This window comes from Uloborus diversus, chromosome 6 (assembly GCF_026930045.1).
Source record: "Uloborus diversus isolate 005 chromosome 6, Udiv.v.3.1, whole genome shotgun sequence".
NCBI lineage: Eukaryota > Metazoa > Arthropoda > Arachnida > Araneae > Uloboridae > Uloborus > Uloborus diversus.
The window spans coordinates 26,392,695-26,420,436 of NC_072736.1; the positions used below are offsets into that span (position 1 = coordinate 26,392,695).

General features: G+C 36.9%; 1 protein-coding gene across 3 annotated transcripts in view; it reads left to right on the forward strand.

Annotated features, from left to right (window-relative positions):
- The window catches only part of LOC129224397 (intraflagellar transport protein 46 homolog), a 62,188-nt gene extending 34,446 nt beyond the window's left edge, over positions 1 to 27,742 (forward strand). For 2 of the 3 annotated variants that reach the window (XM_054858845.1, XM_054858846.1), the window contains exons 9-11: positions 1,469 to 1,529; positions 9,953 to 10,038; positions 27,515 to 27,742. In XM_054858845.1, the coding sequence (XP_054714820.1) occupies positions 1,469 to 1,529; positions 9,953 to 10,038; positions 27,515 to 27,610 (243 nt within the window). In that variant the 3' untranslated portion in view covers positions 27,611 to 27,742. The remainder of the gene's footprint in view (positions 1 to 1,468; positions 1,530 to 9,952; positions 10,039 to 27,514) is intronic. The other variant, XM_054858847.1, reaches the window with a different exon arrangement.

Genomic DNA, 27,742 nt, shown 5'->3' on the forward strand with positions numbered 1-27,742 from the left:
AAACAAAATTACACTTGCAAAAACTTGACGACCATCCCAATGTCTGAATTATTGCAAAAGCAAAGCAAAGAGCGAAAATTGAAAGTTATTTTAAAAGCCTTGCTTGAATTAATTACAAATATTTTATTTGTTAACAAACATAAGATGGCAACAGTTAAAAGTTTTAAATCATTGAGGTAATATTTCCGATCGTTTCCATACAATTAAAATCACGAGAAATACGCAGACGACAATCTGTTACGATTTATCTTTCTTATTGTTGCATTAATAAAGCTATTTTTATTCAAAAAAAAAAAATCAACACCTCTTGGAGCGATTGGCGTCAAAATTGAACCAAAGCCTGTTTACATATGGATTCACATATATTCCAAATTTCAACCAGAACGTAGCATTACTTCTTGAGATAGGGCACTCACAATGGAAAAAAAGAACGGGCGATTTCGCTACCCCCCTTTTCAGCTGTTGACACCAAAATAAAATCAGCTCTTGCACCCACTAAGGACTACTTTCCGATAAATTTTTCTTTCATTCCGTTCATTATTTCTTGAGATATACAGCAGTCACAATTGACGACAAAAAAACGTTCTATAGCTCAACCCCCGTTTGAGCTATTGACACCAAAATTGAATCAGCACCTGTTCCTGTTAATGGCAACATATGGACCAAATTTTGTTTGATTCCGCCAGTTACTTCCTGAGGAATAGCAATCACACGTAACTCAAAAAACGTCCCATTGCTCCACCCCCCTTGGAGGAATTCGCGCCAAAAACCAGTGGGCACAAGTTCACATAGGGGCACATATGTGTACCGAATTTCGTTCGATTTCATGCGGTAGTTTTTGCTGTAGAGCGGCCACAAAAAACTGGTCACACACAGACGTGATGCACATACACACAGACAGACAGACATTTTCCAAAAATAGTCGAAATGGACTCAGCACACCTCAAAACGTTCGAATCCGTCAAAATTCGAAATTCGAAAATTTGCACGAATCCAATACTTTCTTCTATATATTAGATATAGAAGAAAGTAAAAAGGGAATCACAAAATAGAAAATAATTGAAGATTTCTGAAATTTAACTAGAGCATTTATGATGATTGATGGCATAACCCAAAAGAATAAAGAAATGCTATCCCTACATAAAGCATGGAGCTAAATAGTGGAGGAAACTGCCCTGGGGTGCTATTCCATTGAATGAAGACCACATATGATCTATTGGACAAATATTTCTTTAAGCAATATCAACTGGGGAGGACTGAAAATGCTATCTCATATATTCTTCCCTATTGATTTTTTTTCTATTCTGGTGATTCTCCCCCCCCCCCCTTATTCTTTGAATATCTACTCTAAAAATTATTTATTTTGAGACACCTGTATGCTTTAATTTTCACTCTCTCATTAATAGTATTCATTAATCTTCCTAAAGCATTTTACTTTATTTCCTTATCTGATATTTTTTTTTAATAGGTTGGCTTGCCATCTGCTGATTTGGATTGCTCTCTCGAGGAATATGTGGATTTGATTTGTGGTAGCATTTTTTTTACTACTCTATAATCTAAAACATTTTGTTACAATCAATAAATAAAACATTGTCTGCAGAAAAATTGCCAAAGTGAAACTTGTCACAGTATAAAATATGCAGCAAAAAAAGTTTAAAGTGACCCAACATAATTTGCGTTGTATCTAAGAAAGGGATTTGTTTTAAATGTGCAGCAAAATACCAATACAGTAAAAGATAATATATATTTTTGTTAGTGAAAATTATTTTTCTGTGCACTAAATAGAGTTAAGTATAACCTTATACAAAATTATTTAGCAAAAAAGAAAAAAACAATGTTTTTGTTATAAGTTTTTGAGCAAGTCAAAACCAAAAAGTTTCTCCAAGATTTGTTGTCAGGACCAGATTAAGATGGGGGGGGGGGGGGGGGCGCAAATAAATTTTGTGCCCAGGTGTTTCCAAAAAATATAGCTGGACCCTGTTTGTTGTTGTTATTTTATTATCTTTAATACTGTTACTGACTGCAAGGGGTTCATCAATTTCTGTAGGACATTAGAAGAGATTTGCAATGGAAAAAAGGTCGGGAACTGCTGCAATAGAGTATTGATTGTCCAAAAAATGATTAAAAAAACTCTTTATTTTAATATTTCATTTATTGAATAATTTGAATTTAAGCACAAGGTAAAAAGTTCAGTAGCATCCTTGTCAAAATATGCTAACCAGTTCTTTTGTTATTCTTAAAGTTTGATACAAAATATATGAAGTTTTGTGTTGAATATTGCTGTTCCTTGTTTCATATTCTTTTTCGACATAGCTACACCTTTTTAAGAGTGATTGGTTATCAAAAAAAAAAAATAGTTACACAAATACTCCCAGTCTCCAGTTCCGAGTTATCAATAATCATCTGTCTAGGTATAATTAAAGATTTCAAGTTTTTTTAATTTTCCCGTCTCTCATTTTTTTTTCATAACGTAAAAAATAATAAAAATGTGCCATTTTTTATGTTTTTAATTTTTTAATTCATACTCAGAATTAATTTAGGCATTTTAATATATTTAAAAGCCCTGAGACCAATATTTATCAGAAGAATTTCACTTATGAAAAATTTTGTTTTCATTATCATTTGTTTGCTTAAAAGTATTATATACCTGTCAGAAATGAAATAGTTTATAGTTGACATAAAAATAGTTAACATTTTACTCAATTGTAAAAAGTTCATTTCAAAAAGATAGGTTGAAATTTTCTGAATGTTTTTAGTGTAGAAATGCAAACTATGTTTTCATCCAGTATCAATGCATAAAATTAACAACAACAAAAAAGAAAATTTTTTGTTTCCACAATAGCAGTATATGAATATTGATAACATTAAAATACATTTCATTGAAAGAGTTGGCATGTTTTGAAAAAAAATTATACCTAAAATTAAACTTCTTCCTGTGGTGACCAAAGCAGAGCCCAACGTAGTCCATGCGTGTCGTAAGAGGCGACTAAAATGGACACTCAATCCAAGGTGTGAGGCACCGTGCTGATGGATGGATGGCATCCGTGTTGTATGATGTCTGAAACAGTCCCCTCGAGGAACCGGGCAGAAACCTCATTGTAATTTGCCTTGCACTAATTCGTACAGGGTGGTTGTGTGGGTGTTGACCTTTAACCACCTCACAGTTCCCAGCTCCTGTGGAGTTGGAGGCTGTCTTGAAGGAAAAAACCAGCAACCTTGTTGCTGGAGGAGGTGAGGGTGTGGGTCTGCATCCCACCGACCAGGAGGGTGAGGTTGCATGTCTGCTACCCACCTACTCTGCAGTAGGGAGGCAGAGAGTGCTCTTTTGCACAAAAATGCAACAGGTGCTGGTGCATGCAGGAGAGGAAGAGGCTGGTATGGGAGGCGAAAGCCACTGGGCCAACCATGCCTGAGAAGGCAGGAGAAACGAAACGTCTTCAGTCGGAGGTTTCAACTCCTTCCCCTGTGCAAACTGCTGTATCTTAACGAGTATGGACAAGTCAGCCACAGTCCTATCGATGCTCAAGCAGTGACTATGTTTAAGATGGCTGTTGTGAGAGAAACCATCCCGTTGGAGAATTCATCTCCCAATGCCATTGAACATATTCTGCTTGTCATCTTAAGGCAAGCGCGGATCCAAGGGGGGGGTCATGGGGGTCTTGACCCCCCCCCCTTAGCCAGACCAAACATTACACAACAGGGCCTTTTTAATCTTCCTGTTACTAAATTTTTCGAAGGAGAAATTGAGGACCACCCAGTTTGTGAACAAATTTAAATTATATCCAAGCACAAACTTATGGTTGGGGGGCAAGTGTGGGTCAAGGGGGAGGTCATGGAGTCATGACTCTCCCCCCTAGCTAGACCAAACATAGCCCAACAGAGCCTTTTTAATCTTCCAGTTACAGATTTTTCGAAAGAGAAATTGAGGATCACCCACTTTATGAACAAATTTAAATTATATCCAAGTGCAAAATTAAGGGGGCAGGGGCAGGTGTGGATCCAAAGGGGGGGGGGTCATGGGGATCATGAGCCTACTCCCCTTAACCAGACTAAACATTACCCACCAGATTCTTTTTATTCTTCCAATTACAGATTTTTTTCGAAGGAGAAATTGAGGATCACCCAGTTTATAAAAAGTTTAATTATATCCAAGCGCAAAATTTACGGAGGGGAAAAGCGTGGGTCCAAGAGGGGGGGGGATCATGAGGGTCATGACCCCACCCCCTTAACCAAACCAAACATAACCCACCAGATCCTTTTTAATTTTCCAGTTACAGATTTTTTTCGAAAGAGAAATTGAGGATCACCCAGTTTGTGTACAAATTTAAATTATATCCAAGCGCAAAATTAAGGGGGAGGGGGGACAGGTGTGGATTCAAGGGGGGAAGGATCATGACCCCACCACCTTAACCGGAACAAACATTACAAACCAGATCCTTTTTAATCTTCCAGTTACAAATTTTTTTCGAAGGAGAAATTGAGGATCACCCAATTTGTGTACAAATTTAAATTATATCCAAGCGCAAAAATAGGGGGTGGGGGAAGCGTTTTAGTATTTAAATTAGAAAGATTTTCGTGCTGAGGGCTCTGGCTTTAAGCAATTTGAAGCAGCATATTGCAGTTATATATAGACTGCAATGCATATCTCAACACAAAATACCTGGTACCTCTAAGAAAGGAGACATTGTAGAGGCTTTGCTTTAAAAAAAAAAAAGTAAAGAGGGGGGTGGGGCAGGGGTTAAAGTAATTTTTGTTGGATATTTATAAACAAATTCTGGCAAATAGGTTTTTCTTTAAAAACCTGGAATTACTTCTTGGATTTTTTTTTTTTTTAAATTATTTTTTTAAAGAGGAATATCTTGTTTGAACAGATCAATGCTAAACCTCTATTGCGGTTACATCTATATTTGCACATAAACAATTAATATTCTAAAAGAGTTGTTTTGCAGAAAATAAATTTCTTTAAGTGTGCGTAAAACAGTGAAACCTCGCTTAACGTACACCCCTCATTTCGGACAGTTTTTTTAATTTTTTATTTCCTCCATTTTCTAGGATTAAAACATTAAATGTCCCTTTATTAAAGTGGAGACTCTCAAACTCGGTCACGGATACAACTTTTCTTGTAGAAAGGATTTTTACTCTCATTAAAACGGACACTCTTCGACAATTTTGGCGAAATGTGGTTAGTTGCCGTTTGAAAGAAAAAAGATAAGAGAATCTAAAAATCTTAGATTACGGTTCGCTTCCACCACATTGTAAACTACAGGTTTTAACACAAAAGAGTGAAACCAGGCAATACAAGCTCCTGAGAACAAACAGGTCGGATTCCAAGAAATATAGCTGTTGTTAGTGAGTGAGGCTATTAAGTTAACAAGTCACATGGTAAACGGCCGAATTTTTTGATCTCATCCCCTGAGTAACAAAACTGTCACTATGTGGTCTACAGAGTTTACAATAGAAGGGTTGAATAGGTGATTCTATTTCTTTTTAAGTTTTATTTAAAGCTTCTGCCGCACTTTGTCAGTTTCCAATGGATGGGACTGATGGTAGAGAAATGATGTGTACTTAATCTGACGACCAAACGGCACGACCTTGAGGGTCACGGATTTTGACAAAATTCTAGCTATAGGTCCATTCCCACTAGATATGAGCGCAGGTAAAGCGGTTTGACTGCATAGGCCCTAGTTTCTCTGCAACGAGGGTACAACGTTGCTAATTTTGCCCAGGAAATGCAATGGCGTTTTCATTGGAATTTCTTAAGTTGTTACTATGTTCGATCTCCCAACATCTTTTTCATCTTTTGTAAATATATTGTGTATAAGGGAGGACATGTATTTATTTATGGGCATGATCTAAGTTGGTTTAAAAGTCGAAACAATCTTGTATTTTTGTTCTTTTGTGTGCCATGTGCAATAAATCAGAGTGTTTTCTCTTCTCCCATTTTTTGCTTATCAATGTGGGATATCTTTGATAGCAGACAATAAATATCCAGTTAAAGTAAATGTTTTTATTAGCAAACGATAAATACTTGTTAATAGCAGATGATTAATAAAAAATGAAAATAATTAGTTTTTCATTTGCAAACGATAAATATCCTGTTACTATATTATTTCGGCATTCAAGTTATTGAAATTAAAAGTAGGAGCCAATTTGAATTTGAGAACTGCTTATTAAAAACTAGTATTCAACTTGATTAATTCAAAGATAAGCATGCAAACGGCTCATTCTGCAGTACAATAGCAGAAAAAGCAATAAAAATGGTAATTTTACAGGAAATACCATTGTTTTTCTGGGTCCAAATTATCAACTTTGGACCCTCGTTGCAGCCGAACTAGGGCCTATGCAGTCAAACCGCTAAACCTGGGCTCATATCTAATTGGAATTGACCTATATCTAGAATTTTGTCCAAACCCGTGACCCTCAAGTTCGTGCCGTTTGGTAGTGAGCAATTGACAGTCTCTTTTAAAGGAAAAAGAATGCTAAAGCATAAACCCATTAATAGAAAGAATTGGGGATTGTGGTCTGGCGGAGGGAGTAAAAGAGGCATTTTCTTGGAAGGATCTCAAAAGCTTTCAGTTAGGAGTAAATCAACGCATTTGCACAAAAAGGCGTCTAGTTGTCTAGTCGTAATGTGCTCATGGGTCATGGGATAGTGACTTTTTTTGCGTGAGACTTCACTTGTTTAAATTGTCAATGACAGCAAGAACCAAGCATGCAACCATCAAGAGTCTCAACACCCTCTGATGGAAATGTAAGAATTTTTAAACTTTTTTTTTCTAAATAATTGAAATAACTGCTTTGTCAAAATGTATGTCATTATAAAATATTATATTAAGTGAATTCAATATTTTATTAGTAGTTTTCATATTTACCGACCCGACATTCTGAATTTTTCCAGGGGGAAGGGCGGAAGGGGAGGATGCATATTGTATCGAAAAACAGCAAAAGCCATGCCCTATACATAAATTTTTCAAAGTCAGAAAAATTAAGGGGGGAGTTGCCCCCCCCCCCGCCCACTCCTGCAACCCCAATTTAAAAGAAAAAAATGCTATAGCAAATTTGTTTTCATATTAAAGTGTCTTGAGGATAATTGTTAATATATTATATTGAATTTTATGGGCACTAGCCTGAAAAAAATGGGGGAACCGCTGTATTAAGTGAACTTTTATTTTGACACATGTAAAATTTTTTAGCGAAGGTAGCCATTGTTTATGTCTTTTCAGGGGAAATACATTAAAATGTAATTAAAATCCAGCTCAAAAGTTATAAACACATAGTTGGAATGATAGACTGAGGACAAAATGATGTAAGTGTATTATTTGTAATAAGTTGGATCAGAGGTTCCCACACTTCAAACCTCCGTACACCCCCCGGAAAAAATTACGAACTTCGCGGACCCCCCCCCCCCCCCCGGTGCGCGCAAGAAAAAGAAAAGGTTTGGCACAGTTAAATCTATTTTTTTCTAATATATATATTTTTTTCCCTTTAGATTTATTTATTCATTGTTCTGTATATTTTTCAGAGCTCTTGTCTGGTTTACAATTCTTATATCATTATTTTTACTGTGTTTACTTCCGAGAGTTACGGGGAGGGGGGGGGGGAGGCTGCTGCATTCTGCATGTACTTAAGAACTTTTTTTGCTCCTCATTAATGTGCTTTCCTTTTGAATTAAAATGTCATTACTCGTCCTTCAAGTATGTACATATATATATATATATATATATATATATATGTAATATTGGCCACGGAAAAGTTGAATGATAAAAAGTTGAACAATAATCTCAAAACACTCTGGGGCTTCATCAAGGGGGCACTACGGTGGGTCTTAGCAGACATTTACAAAATCTAGCACTCGATCAAAGTAAAACGCTTGAGTACATCCAAGACACTCTTAGCATACTGCAAAACAAGTGAGAGAATGCTTCGTCTATTTTTAGTCAACTTTTTGCAGAAGCTACAGAAACTGCTTTGAAACTGGACCCTGAAATTAAGAAGCCTAGAATAGTGTCTCATCAAACGCAGCGAGTAAATGTGCCCGCAAATAGCCCAGAAGGATATTTTCGAAAAGTAATTTGCATTCCCTTACTGGACAATGTAATTTCTGAGCTTAAAGATAGCTTCTCCTCGGACAGCATGGATATTTTCAATCTTAAAGCATTTTTGCTGCAAACTCTACTAGCAGGTACTAATAACGAAGTTTTACACAAAGTTGGGGATTTTTATAAAGGACTTTTGCCAGTTAATACATCATCGCTGCAAGGTGAATATCAACTGTGGGTCGCGAAGTGGACACGGGGAAAAGAATCAAAATCCAGTTAAAGATTTCCCTCCATGTATCATAAAACTTATCGAATAATGTGACAAGGACATGTATCCTGGAATAAATTGCCTTCTTCGACTCATAGCTACATTGCCAGTTAGTATTGCCACAAGTGAGCAAACCTTCTCGACATTGCAGCGTTTAAAAACCTGGTTAAGAGCCTCAATGTGTGAGGAATGCCTTGTGGGACTTTCTCTCTTAAATATCCACAGAGACATTGATGTAAACATTGACCACATAATCACTAGATTCGCGAAGAAGTTGAAAAGGAAGTTAAACTTTGTCTTGTGAGAAAATGTGTGGAGAAAACTGTTCAGAAATACTAAAATAATGTTTGGAGGGGACCCCGGAAATTGAAAAGCGCTCACCTTCACCAATGTTATTTTTCATAAAGTTTTCATGAATTTATTTTCAAATGTTTTTTAAGGATCCCTTAAGGTTAATTAAACTACTTTTTAATGCATAAATATTACACACTAACCCACTTTTGATGTGCAGGTAAAATATGTTTAACATTTCAAGCCAATTTAGTAGGGGAATGTGGGGCGAAGTGAAATAGCAGGGCAAAGTGAAATGGTGAAATATCTACTCCATTTTTTGCGCTACTTAATTAATAATGTTTTAACTATGTAGTAAGATGTGTCATGTGTAGTCTATTCCAGTCAAGAAAAAATTACCTCCGAAAATCTAATCGTATGATAATACAAGCAATTTTTAAAAAATGATGTAACAATTAGAATATACATAGTTTTCTTAGAAGCATACTGTATTTTTTGTTTTATATATGCTAATAATGCAACAACAATTTCTTGGTAAGTAAGAAACAAACACAAGATTTCAATACCAACGTTTTCAGATTCTTCATACATAACAAAATATGGTAAAACTACAATTTAGACCGAAGAAACCCACTTTTTTTGACGAGCATGTCGTAACCCCCCCCCCCCCCCCACCAAGATACCATTGTTTGTGGGTACATGTTTGGTGCCCCCCCCCCCCAACCCCCGAGCCTGGATCCACCCTTGTCTTAAGGACAGACTTGATTCTGTCTGGGGATCATATGCCAAAAATACTGGCGTCTTAACAACAATAACGTTGGGAAGACTTTTGGTCTTCTGACTGGTATTTACACCTTAAAGCAGCACCGTGCTATAATGGGTATCAGTAATGATCCAATTTGCGGAGGTTACTTCTTTAATGAGGAAACTATTACTCACACCCTGTGTGATTTGAGCGAAGTGTTTTCTGCCTATAGGTTTGAACACCTTGATCATCGTTTGCTTGAATCGTGGGAGATTCATGATATTCCTATTGGGTTGCTGAATTTTACTTCAGCTGCTGATCTGGTTTAGGATTTCTGTGTGGGGACTAGTACAATAGACCTCTGGTCGCAGTGCTTGGTTCGGTTGAACCCCCCTTTCTTTCATTTCATTTCAAAATTAAAAATATTGTGATATGAAGGCCTGGAAAAAGTCTATGGCCAATCTTGGAATAAAATAGAAATGCAAGTTTACTTACTAATAAAATTAATTTCAAGTGGAAAAATGTTTTTTGAAATAACAATTTTTCGTAATGTTGAATTATATTAAAAGAAACTCATACAATGTCAATTATTTTTTCCTAATATTTCAGGTATAATGGATATCCCAGTTCACCGTTCAAAAATCCAGTCCCTTCATGTTCTATTTACACTCTTTTTGGAGTTCCGAAATTCACAGGTAATCCATTGTTATTTAGCAGTAAGTTACCGCCCATAAGCCAGGGCTAAAACCAGAATTACATGCAATATACCAGACAGCCTGGTTATCACATCCAGAGGCTGCAGATTCGTTCTTATTTGAACTCATCAGTCTGGATTAGTGAATAACCGAGCTGGAGGCAGATGTTATCTGATTGAAACTGCCAGTGATACTGCTAATGATTTCAATTATTTTAGATGTTCTTCTGAACCAGGGCTTGGTTTCTAAAGAAAAAAGTGTGTGACCCCGTCTTCAGAACTGAATTTATTCTGAAAATAGTGGGAACAAAATTGAAAAGTGTGGGAGCTAAGCACTTATGCAAATTAAGCCGTTTTGAACAATATTGGGGTTCCAGAGACTGGTTTGGGGTCAAAATGTCGCCACCGAAATGTCGCCGGGCAAAATGTCGCGGCCATAATGTCGCCGGTCCAAAATGTCGCGGGCCCAAAATGTCGCCGGTCCAAAATGTCGCCGGTCCAAAATGTCGCCGGCCCAAAATGTCGCCGGTCCAAAATGTCGCCGGTCCAAAATGTCGCTGGCCCAAAATGTCGCCGGCCCAAAATGTCGCCGGTCCAAAATGTCGCCGGCCCAAAATGTCGCCGGTCCAAAATGTCGCCGGCCCAAAATGTCGCCGGTCCAAAATGTCGCCAGTCCAAAATGTCGCCAGTCCAAAATGTCGCCAGTCCAAAATGTCGCCGGCCCAAAATGTCGCCGGTCCAAAATGTCGCCGGCCCAAAATGTCGCCGGTCCAAAATGTCGCCGGCCCAAAATGTCGCCGGCCCAAAATGTCGCCGGTCCAAAATGTCGCCAAATGTCGCCGGCCCAAAATGTCGCCGGCCCAAAATGTCGCCGGCCCAAAATGTCGCCGGTCCAAATTGTCGCCGGCCCAAAATGTCGCCGGCCCAAAATGTCGCCGGTCCAAAATGTCGCCGGTCCAAAATGTCGCCGGGTCAAAATCTCGTCATTTTAGACGTCGCCGGTTGAATATTCGCTTATTCAAGAAGATGGAAATGTACAAAAGTGCTGTTTAACATTAAATTTGCGAATGAATGGTAACAGCCTTAACTGCAGTTACCATTCATTGTCTCCGTTAAAAAAAGGACTGAACCAAATTAGTTTCTTGGTTGGTTGGTTCTATTGATTTTAATGGTGCAAGAGCATAAATAGGCAATACTGCGCCAAATTTCTTGATAAATTCAAAAAAAATTCTCCCGTTTGGATTCGAAACTTTCGTCTCTTTTCCAACAAATAAATAGTATACAAACAAACGCTCGTTTCCTTTTTAACGGTTTTTTTTTTAATTTTTATTTTTAGCTGTAGCACTTGATCATATGAATTCATTGACTAGAGTGCACATAGATGGTGCACTCAGCACACATGAAGAGAGAGTAAAATATAAAAATACAACAAAGTAAACTATAAAAATGTAAAATGTAACAAGTAAGAAATGAAAAGGTAGAATCTACAAATGTAAAATATAAAATTGAAAAATAGTAAAAATATAAAAACACAAACGGAAAAAATGTTAAAATATAAACTAACAATCCAAAAGGATAAAATGTAATACAAGTAAGAAGTTAATAGGGTCAATCAGTCTGTACATCCTGTAGTTTTTCTCTGGCCTTCCAATCTGGCCAGACACTTCCGGGCATTCCCTGAGATGCACCGCATCCATAACAGTGTCGCTACCGCACAATGTACAGTTTGAGGAAGAAAAGAAATAGAACCTAAAAAGATGTCCCGCAAGGCAATCATGTCCTGTCTCTATACGAAAAGCTGCCACTGCGTATCTTCTAGGTGCGGCTGGTATAGCCAAAAAAGACTCTCTCCAGCTCTTATCTTTAATGTGAAGAGTGCCTGGATCGGAAATCGAGATTCCTTTTTTGTTTTATTATGCGTGCTATGGTGGAATAAGGGACAGGGTTCCGTGGAATTTGTAGTATCTTCGTTCCCTTTTTTGCTAGGAAATCAGCCATTTCATTTCCATATATGTTGTTGTTGTTACTTATGCCACTCGGGAACTCGAGCCCGAGTAGCAATGCTACTCGATTTAAGGCACAGAGGTACGGCTTCCGTTTTAATCGAGCGCCTATTTCTAGGTGGAAGTCCGATTTGGCTCAGACAACACATTAGATGGCAGCACCATCTACGGACAGATCGATAATTTGGAACCAGGCAAAAAGCCGATTAATTTTCTGGTCTAGCACCCCCAGAGGTATCGTTTCACTTGGAGGACATTGTGACCACGAGCATATTTAACGTCGCCCAGTCACCATTAATGACGACGGTGGATCTTCGACCAGCGAGGATCGAACCCGAGACCCTCCGGTCACAAGTCCGATGCCTTACCGATCAGACCACCATGGCCCATTTCCATGTATTCCACAGTGAGCCGGAACCCACTACAGAATAACTTTTTTTCCTAAGGATTGTAACATACTCAAATTAGCAATGCAGTCTTGAACTCTGTGTGAATCTGCTGGCTTTGGAGAGACGACAGCTTGAATAGCAGATTTCGAGTTTTTTAACGTTATTTTATTTCTTGTGAATCACTATCTACTGAAACGTTCTGATAGCAGCATTTAGATCTGGTGTGGGCTAAATTTTTTTGAACCTTTCTTCAAGGATAATGTGTGTGTGCGTAGTGGAATAACTGAACATTACTGGATTAATTTCGCTGATATGCGTGACTGACATATTTTAAGAACTGATGAACGGAATCAAATAAAGAGCTAGGAAGCAGAAGGGAGCAGATGCCGGTTCCAATAACACCAAGGAGTGGAGCAGTCGAATGTTTTCTATCCTTTCTTTACGTAACAACAAGATGTAATACAAGGATTCAGATAAAATTTGTTTTACAGGTATCTATTAAAAAGCAAGTTGCTGATTTTTTTTTTGCTTTAATAACCTCAAAAGGTTGGCGCACCGAATACTTTTTCTCGTTTTATATGACTGCTATCGCAAGAAGTAATGCAAGGATTCAAACAAAATTTGGTACACAAGTGTAACAAAACGAAAACAGGCCTTATTTTCGTTGATTTTTGTCATCGTTTGCGGGAGGCAGTGTAATTAAATTAACCATAAAAAAGAAACTAAATTTAAATATATCGTTCAAGAGAGAGATAGAGGTTGAGCAAGATATCAATAAAATCGAAATTAAGCCATGTCTTTCTTATTTTTGTAGCCCTTTAACTACCGGGAGTGTTAAACAAAAACTGAATTAGCACTCTTATATAATTTTCGTAGTAAAAAGTTACTGATGAAAAGAACGATTTTTCCTAAAAACAATTTATTTACTTATCATTATTATCATTATTATTTTCTTTTTGGACAATTACTTTTTAAGGCCGATTTTAAAAATAAAACTAGGTCAAAATCGCAATGAATAATCTTCGTGATAAAGTCTGTCCGCGAAGAGTTGGCCCTTGGCTCCACCTTCTTTCAGAATTGTTCATTTTCGTAAAGTAGCGATATGTAGAGAAAAGTTGGCATGGAATTAGCTAGTGCGTCATTGGTTCCGATCTTCTTTAAGTCACCTTGGAATAAAAAAAAAAAAAAAAAAAAATCCGAAGAGGTAAAACATTTTAATTTTGTGTGGTCAAGGCAAATGTCTCATTGGACAGGTCACATCGTACGTAAGTGGGTGAGTCTTGGTTTCACTTCCTTCAGCAATCATTGGTCAGTGATAACAACGCCTCCTTTAATTAATTTCAATTGAAAATTGGCGAGAGTAGAGTTGTAATAAAGAATTCAAAGCTTGTGATTTTTACTTTTTCGCCAACTCGATGCAGTTATTGTTGCAATTAAAAACCTTTTTTTTCTGAAAAAAATAAAAAACGAAAATATAATAGAAGTAGGGGAAAAGCGGGCACATGTGAGCATGGGCACATGAGAACATGGTATGTTTTACTATGATAACGTCAAGCAAAAATATTAAAAAATTCTCAATTAATAGCAGTACCAGCCTTACTTTTTAACCATACTTTCAGAGCAAGGAGCCAGTTTATGTTCCTGCGGTGACAGCTTCTTTGTTTTGGCAGATGCCGATGCACTTTCATCACTGTCTTCTTCGCGTAAAAACATATTTTAAACTAACTAATAAGCCAAATTTAATTATTGCAAACCATTATGTGAACATTCATGTAAATTTAAGCCAATGTTTAAATTTTGTAATTAAATTATAAAATCTTTATTTTTGAAAATTAGTTCTAAAATAGATGCCGGGGCACTTGTGAACGCAACATGTAGGGGCACACGTGAACAGCTCCCATATCGTCTCCGCAAGTATAAATATTACTGTAGACTTATTATAACTGTTAAAAGAGATGTAGAGTTTTATAATTATTATTTTGCTGCACTCAGTTTGTAAATTTATTGTTAATTATTGTAACATAATTGCTAATTATTTATTTTATTACTTTTTATTTTTTTAATTCGTTAATTACTAAATAGTTGGCTAAAAATTTAGTGGTATATAATAGTTACAAAGAAAATAAAGACAAAATATTTTTCTTTAACTAAAAACTGAAGTTTCGAAAAAATTTTAAATTCATCATCATATTTTGTATGAAGCGTAAACGCTTTATATAACAAGAATATATTTTACATAGTAAAATATTCTTTTAATTGTTTAGTCTTAAAAGATTTTTTCTTGTCTATCCATTGATTAGAACATGCTATGAAACTTTAAAATTTGACAATGAGCAGGGTTCTATAATACAGAAAAAATACTTTCTTAATGACAGCTACTGTAAAATTCAAACTGACAGAATAGGTTACAAACCCTTGAGTGTAACTAGTATATACGTTAATGCTTCATTATAACGAGTTTTTCGTTGAAATACACTGCTCGACATTGAAAATGCAACACTAAGAAGGAGTGGTCAGAAAGTGATGAAATTTGGAAAAAAGCCAGAGAAAGCAAGGAATAATAAATGATCTGAATTTCAAAATGATAGGCAGAATACAGAGCGAGAACTGCGTCGGCTCAGTAGGATGTAGGGACCACCGCGGACAGCGATATACGAAGAAACACATCTAGGCATACAGTCAATAAGGGTGCGGATGGTGTCCAGAGGGATGACTCTCCATTCCCTTTCAACCATTTGCTACAGTTCGTCTTCTGAACGAGGCAGGGACAGAGTCTGTAAACGGCGTTCAATCACATCCCACACATGTTCAATTGGTGACAGGTCAGGAGAGTATGGTGGCCAGGGAAGCATCTGTGTGGTTGGCAGTTCGAGCACTGTGTGGTTGGATGTTATCCTGCTGAAAAATTGCATTAGGTAGCCCTTGAAGGTAAGGGTTTGCCACCTGCCGCAGCACATTATCCAAGTATCGTTGGGCCGTCATAGTGACCTGAATACGAACTAGAGGTGATATGAAATTGTACGCAATTGCGCCCCAAACCATTATGCCACGTTGTCGTGCGGTGGGACGTTCCGCAGTTACTGCTGGATTAGTTCTATCCCCACGTCGACGCCATACACGTATGCGGCGACTATCACTGGATAAACAGAAGCGGGATTCATCTGAGAACACGACATTTCGTCATTCTGTCATCCACGTCGCTCTAGTCCGGCACCATACTAAACGTTGCTGTCTATGCTGTGGGGTCAATGGCAGTCTTCTTAGCGGACGCCGTGATTGCAGACCACGTGCCACCAAACGACGAGAAATGGTTTTGGTTGACACGGGAACATTCAAGGTATCTTGCACCTGCTACAGAATCGAGTAACAAGTGACTTGAGGGTCTACTACTGCTGGTCGGTGGATGCGTCGATCCACGCGTTCTGACGTCACTCTGGCTGCCACTGCACCCCTCAATCTTGCCAACCAGTTGTTCCAACCATCTTCGGCTCAGCCGATGCACCGTAGGGTATGCCGTAGGGTATGTGGGTATCAGCTGCGATTTGACGTACGGACCAACCTCCCCTTCTCAGTCCGATCACCATACCCCTCGTAAAATCGGCTATCTGCTGGAAGTGTCTTCGTTGACGGCGGCCTGGCATTCTCTCGTGTTACACGTATCCTCCAAGACAAAAAAAAAAAAAAAAAAATCTTCGATAATTCTCCAGTCAGAAATAACGACACGAATATTGCCCATTCTGCAAGTTCCTTCCCTTATATCTTAATTCACGTGCGTCGGAAAGATGCGAATTTCACATCATTTACATAACTCAGTGATGTGCGTCTACTCTAAAATTTGCATAAATTTCTGAACACTCCTTCTTGGTGTTGCATTTTCAATGTCGAGCAGTGTATGGTGCTCGTCCTGCATTTTTCAATCGTGTTCACATATGCCCACAGCTTTTTCACATCTACCCCCCCCCCTATAGGGGCACATGTGAACAATTGAAGACATTTTTAAAAAAAACCATGAAGTATAGAAATAATTTTTTAAAAAATCTCAAAAAAATCCATAAAAGACTATTTAACCATAAAGACCCTTTTTCTGTGAGAAAATGCAAATATTTTCTGAGAAATTAAGATATGAAAAAAAAATGTTCACATGTGCTCCCTTTCCACCAGGGGCGTCAAATAGGGGGGTCAAGAGGGGGCGGTCGCACCCCCAAATGTTTTGAGCAGAATGATAGTAAATGGGTGAATTCAATTTATGAAAGTTGGTAATAATGTTCCTTAAAAAAATCTCGCTGGTTCTCAGTAACTATTTGATGAAACTCGACACATTCTCAGACTAGAAAAAGTGTTTTTCGTTATTTGGAAGTAGATTTAGAAATTCATCAAGCATTTTCAGAACATAGAAAACTGATAGAGAAACATGGTTAATTTCAACTGAAGAAGACATTTCCTCATATAGGCTAAATATTTCATACTTGTGTGCCCAGTGTAACGATGGTATGTCCAATATGAGAGGCTCGTACAAAGTGATATGGCTGCGTGGTTTTCACAAGAAAATTCTTGATATTTTACATTCACTTTTACGCTCACTTTTAAAGTGTATATTTCATGAGTGTTCATCGCTTTCTTCTGCTAGAAACACGTTTCAGCTGCTCAATGCTTTCAAAGAAACTTCTTAAAAATGCATTTGATTATTGAATCAATAAAAACATCTCAACAAATACCTTTTTATGGGGTTCTATAATTATGCAATATTGGAGTGACACAAGATGGTATTCAAAAGTTAAAACTATGTAAAAACATTTCTGTATAGCTTCAAAGCAGTGTTTTGACGACTGGAAGAATTTTTGTAAAACGATTGTTTCAATGGTGAAAAAGCTCATGCCTTTTAGCATGTATGACTTCGTTTGAATTTTTATTCAATTTGTTTGTATTGAGGAAAATTTTTGAAAAATGCTTTACTCTATCAAAACATCTTTAATCCGCTACCCTTAATTTTCCGAATATTCAAGCCACAGTTCAATCTACAATTGATCTGTTGTGCACCATACTACCATAGTTCAATCTACAATTGAAACTGAAAATTGATTTTACATAGATGTATATTTCAATCAAGCGTGAAACTTAAAAAAAAAAAAAAAAAAAAAAAAAAAAAAAAAAAAACTCTTCCTTCGTGCGATTTTAAAAAAGCGAAAAAAAAAGTGACAAAAATCCACATGATGTTGTGAAGTTAAACAGTGATTTTTTAAATTTTGTATGAAGTAAAAGATTCAGTTTCCAATGAAATTAACACAAGATTTGATGATAATTATTTTTCTGTATGGTTGGCTCTATATTATTTGGATTGGATTTTGAAAACGTAAAATAAAATGTTTCAATTATGAGTAAAATTTTAGCATGAGGCAAGAAAAATTACAAGCAATATACCGGCAGACCAGTTATCACATCCGGAGACCGCAGTTTCGTCAGTCCGGAATAGTGAATAACAGACCTGGAGGCAGATGACATCTCATTTAAGTTGCAACTGCCGACGAGACTAGATTATTCAATGATGAAAAATTAAGCTCCTCACAATTTTTGAAGTTGCTTGGGTGATTTTGAAGAGCAATATATAAAAAGTGTTTTCATACATAACTTAGTTACTTCAATTATTTTTTAACTATTCCAATCAGCTCAGATAGTAGAGAAAGATTTTTTTATTTCTCAGAGGGTTGTTTTCGGAGCACAATGGGCAAAAAAAAAAAAAAAAACTTTTCTATTTAGCTGTGCTGGCAAAACAGCACGACACTGGGCACTGATTGATTAGTAACACGATTCCCTGCTCTTTAGAATTCCAAAAATCATGCATTAAAACTTTACCAAAAGCTATAAAAACTTTAGTATCGAGATGTTTTGCATGATAACTTATTAGAAAATGAATCAAAATTTTAATTGTTTCTAAACACTAATTTTTATTTATATTAAACTGATTTAATGACCACTTCCTGTTAGCTTATGTGTGTTTGGTACCACACTGTGGTAATACATATTTAAGAAACTCGACCCCCTAAATGAAATGCTGAAATGCCGCCCCTGCTTTCCACCTACTTTTTTTTTTTCATATCCCCAAATTTGTTGCTAAACTCCAAAATATGGCTCGCGTCCTTTCTTCCTTCTCTGTACATATTTTTAGTAATGAACTCTTTTTTCTCAAGTAATAGGGAAGTTGTCACCTACTAAATGTTCATATTTTGACTATTGGATACTGTTAATTGACCCTCAAAACTAAAAAATTCACCATCGCCAAATTTTAAAACACCGTGATTGATTTTTAATGAATTTTTAAAAATCCACGCGCAAAAGTGCGCTTTTCTGAAACGTCACGAGCTTACGACACAGGGCACTAATGGGCAGACTTCCGCCGAAGATCCCTTGTTTTCGCTACGGACATTTTGAGTGCGCTGATATTTTTATTTTTTAGAAATTCAATAATCCTTTTGAACACACTATGGAGGCCGGATTCGTTAAAGCACAATCTAATAGTCTTCCTCAAGTAACATCAAGGATGGTATTCGAATATTTCCGAGAGGATGAGAGGTGTAATGTTCCAGAAACGCGAGGAGTTAAATGCGAGGAGAGGAGGTAAGCCTTACGCTTCGTCTTCGAAGCTAACTGCAGGTCCTTCGGCTTCTCCCGCGGCGGAAGAGCGCATGACGTCACTTCCTGTGCCATCTGACGTCACAATCGCTTGAACTTTAAAAATTAATTTAAAAAAAACTACTTAGCGTATCGCAAAATTTTTTTCACCTATGATGTTCACACATGTTACTCTATCATATACAAATAAAATTGAAAAATCGAAAACTTCCCTATTGACAAGGGTCATTTCTTCGCGGTCAGTCGGACTATATCAGTTATTTCCTCCTACATTATGAACATTTTCGTTCCTGTGTAATACTGGCTAATGAGGCTCAGCTGACAAGCGCTACTTTGCGAGCATGAAAGTATCCTCTTGAAAACCGTCAATAAAATAGCTATCCTGAAATCGTCCCTTGATGTTCTATCGAATATTTAAATTTGATGAATGTTGAGAATTGAAAACATACGTCATCCCGTCGAATTGTTTTTGCAATATCTCAATAAAAGGCATCTGTTTCAGCAGTTACAGATTTTATTGATTTCAACAGATGTGACGGTGAAATTGTGGCGTAATCTCAGAATTTCACTTAAAAGAGATGGGAGTTCACACGGCACTTATCTGCTCAAGATTCGTTTTTCTGTCCTAAAATCCCGCCGCAAAGGGCAAACTTGGTTGAAAAAAGTTCTTGCCGATGAACATTTTTTTTTCCTTCCTTCATTTATTTATTCCCATTTCACTAATTTAAGTGCATTTTTGAACCAAATTTATTTTTCTCTTTTGTCTAAAAAAACAACAGCACTAAAAAGTATTATTTGTTCTAAAAATATAAAGAAAATGCAGAAATCATGTATATATTCTCAGTTTTTTTGTTTTAAAAAGTAGAAAGATAAGGAATGTTTCTCGTAGACGAGCTAATATTCACGCAAGTAAGAGATTGATTGACAGCATGAAAATGAAGTGAATTGAAAATTGCAAATGAATTTACTTTTGATGTATAGATATTTATTTTCAAAACTTGTTTTATATGATTGCTACGCAAATGAATTTACTTTTGATGTATAGATATTTATTTTCAAAACTTGTTTTATATGATTGCTACTACTTATTTTCGTTTAAGAGAACTACTATAAAGCACAAGTGAAAGCAAACATTAATTTGGGACAACTTGCAAATTCTAATATTCTTTTGTGCAAAAACAAATTTTTAGGAAAATAATAATTCTATTTTAATTTCATTGGATTGAAAAAATTTCTTTTTAAAATGTTACACAGGAATTGTTTTTACTTCATACATGGCTGTGTTTCAAATTTGAAATTTTATATTGAAGCAATTTTTATTGTTATTAGTTAGCATAATTAGTACCTTCTCTTGCATATTGAAAAACAAAACATTGTATTGAAAATGTTTATTAAAAACATAATAAAATGTGAAGACTGATAGTTACATAGCACGAATTTGATATTCTTTTTATCTTAACGAATAATTTTAATTATATTTAGTTTTCAAAACTTGTGATTCGTCTTTATTTCCTTCCCTTTTTTGCATACTTTAACACAATTATGAATTCTACATTTTTTTAATTCCTAAACTATATATAGATTTCGTACATATTGTTAATATAATCTACACATACATCAAATTATTATTACTATACGCATACATTACACACATCATTATTACTCATACACAAACATTACACATTATTATTACTTATACATTATTCACATTGCTATTGTTGTATAGTGGACACATTCACAAAATATTTACGCTGCCACTTTTTTACTGGTAATTAAATCATTAATTTTCTATTACTCTAAAAAAAAAGGTTAAACCTGCAACTGCAAGTTGTAGGCAATGCCACGAAGATACTCATCAATTGGTCTATTCCCATACTGTTCAACAATTTTGGTTATCCGCTCCGTAACTTCTTCATATCTCCTTATTTTTTTTTCTTCTCTCCCTGCAATCAGTTGCTCAATTTTTGTTTCCGTGAGAGATTGTTCCTTTTTTAAGTGTTCCAGTAACTTCCACAAGGAAGGATGATGTGCCCCCAAAAGGGAGCTGAAGTGGCGGTGCCAGCCTTCGATGGAGTTATTTGTTCTTGGAAGCCCGTCCGCTATAGCAGTATAGCAATTCCAAAGACTCGTACGAAATTGGGGTTCACGTCGTCGGCCATTTCGATTTGGTCGACCAATCCATGTGTCCTCGAAATAATCGAGGACTGGTAGTATGTCGTTTTCTCTAAAAAAATCACTATCAGTAAGAATTTCAAAAGATTCGATTACATCGTGTTCAGGAATAAACGCTAATGCAGCCAGTTTCCGTATCTCCAAACCGAAATCTGGATCATTGGCATACATTGTTTGGAGGCCAGCTTCTTGCACTTTCCTCCACAAACATTGTGAGAAGTGGAAGAAACATCCACGTATGGATGCCATAGGAAATGTCACTTCAAACGCACTAATCGCAGCCTTTTCAAAGTCAATCATAATGCTTTCAGGTGATAAATCATTTCTTAGATTCTTCAACTCACTTAGCATCTTCAGATAAGTACTTTCACTCTTGCTCGGAAGGAGCGCATATACAGCAGGCACATTAATATTCCGTTCAATCCCGTGTATGGTATATATTTGGCAAAAAAGTAGAGGTGACGTTTTAAACGTCCCATCGGCAAACCAATGTTTGCAATTTTTTAAGAAATTTAAGTTCTCTGATGTTGAAAAAATTAAAATCCGTTCATTGGATTGTCCACTATCATACAAAAGAAATTGGTTACCTCCCGTTGTTAAGGTGTACTGCGGAGGAACATTAATAGCCGACAATGATGTTGGTGCTATTGGAAAGCGACTTTCTTTGTTTCTCACTCTTCTGATGGTTTTTTTCATGCTCGAAAACTTCGGCAACTGTGCTGATGCGCTATTACTACACACAGTAGTCACGTCGCAAACAATGTTTTGCGGTGTGTCTGTAGTTGACACAGCTTTTTCCTTCATTGCAGCAATCACATTCGTTACCTCAATTTTCGTAGGGTTGGGAACGTGGTTGTGGTTACCGACTACGACAACATTGTTATTTACGGTGTGGCACCTTCCTCGGCATTGATGCGTGTTGTATTCGGTACACTTCCATATAATTTTATCAACTTTCATTTTCTCACGTCTGTACAGGAATCCATCATGTTCGAGCAAATTGTTGCCTTTCTGACTCTTTGCAAACGATAACGCCATTGCATGCAGGGGATTGCAGCAATTAAACCAGCAAATTTTAGTTTAAGCAGCGAAGCTGTTATAAAGTGTTAAAAAAAAGTATCATACTTTCATTTGTTGAATGTTTCAGCCAATGGCTTGTGAGATATTCAGCGCCTATTTTGGTCAAGGTTAAACTTTTCACTCATGAAAAAAAAAACTATTATTCTATGCAGTTCTTACAACAAGCAAGCTATAAAAATAAAACTGATTCGGATTTTTTGGAAAAACTCAGACAAAAATATTTGCTTATCAGCTTTTCCCACTTCAGAGCAATGTACTAATTTATGTTAGGATTCAATTGTCAAATTATTTGTGTGCACCTTAAGATAAAAAAAGAAAAAGAACTTATTGTATGTGTATTATTATCAACTGCCTCCCATCCCAGACGAGAGGGATGGGGGGGGGGGGAGGTAGACTGTCTGAGCATCTGAGCCATAGGGAATGGTCGACTCATTCACGGCGTTCTGGCGTTTCGAAACTCAACACGATGCTTAAAAAATAAATAAATGCAGTTAAAATGAAGTAAAAACAAAGACTTTTATTCTTATTGTTATTTTTTGCTTATTCATTCATTTTATATATTTTTTATTTTTAGTAAAAAAAGAAGTCGCCAACGTTATTTTTTCTCCAGACGAAAAAAAAATTGAAGACCGTTTTCCTACGCTTATAACTTCCTCATATATTTTTTATTGCGTATACATTTCATTTTATTCTTCAGCATTTACTTTAAAATGTGAATTTACGATCATACACACCACTCCCCCCCCCCCCCCCTGGGCTATCAAAGTTTAGGAAGAGGCAAAATATGAATTATGAAATTTAACATATAATTAACTTTTAAGATCCAACAAATTAATAAGCGTAAAACCTAGCTTGCACCAACACAAAAGTAAACTAGTATGCTGTAGCCAACATGAAACGTCCTCGTATATCTTTGTTACGAATTTTTGGATCTTGTTTAAATCTGAACTACCACCCTAGTAAATACATGCAATACACCGAAAGCTCGGTTATGATATCGAGAGATTGCAGTTTCGTCTTTGGAATGGTCTCGTCAGTTTGCAGTAGTCAATAACTGTGCTGGAGACAGATGTCATCTCACTGAAGCATCTTATTGGTAGCTTAAAAAAAAATAAAAAAAATAAAAAAAAAGCATACTAGCGTGAGTCCTCAGAAATGGTGCGGTCCAACTAGTCAATTGGTGCTCTACCTTTTTCTACCCAAGGGCCGCCCCTAGTATTAAAATGATTTTCCTAGTTTAGAATGTCGATAAAAATTTTAAATATTTAATTTTTTTTATGAATGACATGGGAAAATATGAAAAAAGGAATGAAAATTAAAAGCCAAGAATTGTTATTATTACTTGATGCTTCTAAAATTAATTGCATATGGCTTTCAGAAACTAATTTCTGAATATTTGGCTCCAAATTTGTAACATTGTCATGAATCGCGCTTTTCAATTAGGAGCATTTAAACAAAACAAAGGGCCCCACGAATCAGCCTCGTGAGCCGTCGGTTGGGCAGCATTGAATTAGTAAATCAAGCGTAAAAGTTAAGCAGCAAGTTAATCATCCTTAAGATAGGGCTAAGGAAAAACTACAATGCAATATACCGACATCCCGGTTATAGCATCTAGAGACCGCAGTTATGTTCTTGTTGCTCCAACTTAGCCCTGGCTTAAAGGCGGAAACTTACTGCTTAATATCTATGTTTTGCCTTCGATTGAAGAGTTGAATCACGCCATTGCTGCGGACTCTCGCTGGTGAGTTGAATTTGTTTTTGCCAACAGTTGGTCAGAGCTCTGAGCTTCGATGAGATGACATTTGCCTCCAGCTCGATTATGGATTATAGTCCACAACAAGGACTAAACTGCTGTCTTCAGATGTCACAACCAGCTTTCGGTATATTGCATGTAGTTCTGCCTTAGCACTGGCTAAAGGGAAATGACTCACTGCTTAATGCCCAAGCTCTGCCTTCGGTTGAAAAGTAGAACTGCACCATTACTTCTGATTCTTGCTAGTGTTCTAAATTTACTAAGGGTTTTAAAGAAAAAAGAACATGCGTCCGACATCCACGGAGAATGTCGCAACCAGTTTTCTAAGAACTGAATCTTTGTCTTTTAAAAACCAGAAATAGAGGTCTGAGTGGCAGGTGTTGAACCGCAGTGTTTACCACACAGGTCTGAGCCGCGTTTTATAGATTTTCGCTTGTTTCAGTTCCGAAACATTTTTAACACTACAGTTATAAGGTTATACCGTTCTCATTCGTTGAAAATTATAAAAGCATTTTAGAAGTTATGATTTCATTCGTATTATTTGGTATCAAACATAAAAAACATATGTTATTTAAGATCAAAATTAGGTTGGTGTAACGCGCAAGATGAAGTACGTAATGCAGTGGCGTCGCTACAGGGGGCGGGGGTAAGGGAGCGCTTATTCTTAAATTTATAGTTTGATCCCAACTATTTACAGTGAAAGATGATCAAAAACCTATTTTCGTTTTCTCAACTTGTTAGTTCCCTAAATGAATAGTAGAATCAATTTTTATTGGAAAACTAGCTGTAACCGACGCGCGTTGCTACGCCAACAAAAAAATACATCATTATACTGATTTTCATGACAATCGGTTGAACGGGGCAGAAGTTGCTACTCTGCAGTGCCAGCTGGTGGCGAGTGGCTTCAATGAGCATATTATGCACCTTCTGCGTGGAAAAATACATATATATAGCAATTTTCATAATACTCGGTCCAGGTATCAAGTGAAGTCGTGACTATACTCAAATTTTGTACTCACGCAGTTTGCAAGATCAATCAATCGCTAAAAATATCAAATAGACAAAGTTTTAAATCCCCCCGTTGCATGAAAAGCCATAAAACAATAAAGAAAGAATTTATTTGTTCAAACTCAAGAAAAATGGCAACAGCTAACTTCTTATCAATGAGATCTTTCACGCGAATTAATTTCTGCAGCCGATAATTTTATTCGTATTTATCCAATGGATTGTGACTTAAGTTGGAATAAAAAAGGAACTATCGATCGGATTTTTTTCGAACTGGTCTATAAACATTCCCAGTACAAAAATAACAAACGCTGAAAGTTTCAGCCAAATCTGCCGGGGAGTTTTTGAGTTCATGGATGACATACAGACAAACATTCATTTTTATATATATAGATGACAGGTGGAGAATGCTTTTTATGTGAAAAAATTATCAGAGAAACTGATCTTTAGAAATTGATCATCACATTTTTACTAATTTCTCGAGAAATCAGTAAAAATGTGAAGATTTGAAAATGTCCCAATACTTTTGGTCATATAGTGTATGTATATATGTTCTTTATACAAATTCAGCTTAAATTTCGCGAGGTACTTGGGCACCGAAGAAGAAACCGGAGGGGTGTTTTCAAACCCGAAAATAGTTTCGAACCGTCCGAATTTTAATTTTAGGATCCAAAAATGGCATTAAATGGCTCTTTCTACCCGAAGTTATTATACGATTGAATTAATTTTAGTCTCATTAAAAAGCCTGTGAAAAATATCCCTAGAGTACTCAACGGAAAATTTTACAGTATTTTGTCTTTTTTTTCTTTTATTTAAGCTTAACTGTTGAATTGCGTCACTTGACATAACTTTTGTTTTCGAGGTGGTCCGTGCAAAGTCGGGTGATACAGCTAGTAAATAAATAAATAAATTTTTCTTAGAAATAATCGTTCTTTCGATAAGTAAATTTTCACTACGAAAAGTGCACAAGAATGCGACCTCAGTTGTATGTAACATTCCCGGTAGTTTTAAAGTGCTACAAAAACGAGAAGAATACTTGGATAATTAAGATTTCTTCAAATCTTATTTAAAGTTCTCCATCTCTCTCTCTTTTGGCTGATCTTGAATCGATAGTATGTGAATAATCCAAATTTATTTTATTTTTAACATTGTTTTGTTTACTACAATGATTATAAATCACGCCGACAAAAATCCGCTGAGAACGGAAACAGTGCTTGTTATCGTTTAGTTTCACTTATGCACTAAGCTTTGTTTGAATGCTTTGCATTACTTCTTGAGATAATAAATATCTCATAATAAGTGGGAAAGAGGTTTTGATTGCGTCATCACTTTGAATAGGTAAACGCTTAAAATGAATCAGCACTTAGCCTTTTGAAATATATCTGCAGACCGAAATTTGTCAGAATCCTTTCATTACTTCTCGAGGGTTTGGGTCAAAATATCGTTACCGAATTGTGGAGAGCCAAAATGTCACCGATCAAAGAAGTCGTCGGTCTAAAATGTCACTGGTTCAAAATGTCATCTACCTAAAACGTCGCCGGTCCTAAATGTCGCTTTCCCAAAATAACGCCGGTCCAAAATTTGCTCATTTTTTGGTACCAAAAAGTACGAGTATTTAAGGAGTTTTGGACTGGCGACATTTTGGATCGGCGACATTTTGGACCGGCGACATTTTGGACCGGCGACATTTTCGGCCGGCGACATTTTGGACTGGCGACATTGTGGACCGACGACATTTTGGACCGGCGACATTTTGGACCGGCGACATTTTGGGCCGGCGACATTTTGGACCGGCGACATTTTGGACCGGCGACATTTTGGGCCGGCGACATTTTGGACCGGCGACATTTTGGACCGGCGACATTTTGGACCGGCGACATTTTGGGCCGGCGACATTTTGGACCGGCGACATTTTGGGCCGGCGACATTTTGGACCGCCGACATTTTGGGCCGGCGACATTTTGGACCGGCGACATTTTGGACCGGCGACATTTTGGGGCGGCGACATTTTGGGCCGGCGACATTTTGGACCGGCGACATTTTGGGCCGGCGACATTTTGGGCCGGCGACATTTTGGGCCGGCGACATTTTGGGCCGGCGACATTTTGGGCCGGCGACATTTTGGACCGGCGACATTTTTGGCCGGCGACATTTTGGCAGCGACATTTTGGCCCGCGACATTTTGGCCGCGACATTTTGGGCGTATACCCCAGAGACTTATGCCTAGGTTTAATTTAAGAAAAAAAAAGGGATTTTAATGACGTAAACAGGCTTTCACTGTTAACTAGAAAAATATGTGGTTTATAAATAAAGAATTCTACTTACTCTTATCACCATACAGTCTGGACCTGATTAACTGCATTCTGAACACCACATCATTAAATTGTGCAAGCGTGATATTTCTGTTTACAACATTCATGTCACTGTTATGTTTCTTCATTTTCACAGCACTTCCGGTCTCTGGCGATGAACAACGAACTAGACAATGCCATGAAAAATGAAATCCACATCAATGGCACAGACCAACTCATCTTAAGGGATTGAATTTCGGTCATCTCTTTCTGCCTACAACTCAGCGCTACTCAGGTGGTATGATACAGTTCAGTGTTAATGATCGTGTAATTGAGATTTACAAAAATAAATGAGGTTTCCTAGTCATTTAAAATTCTTTTTAGT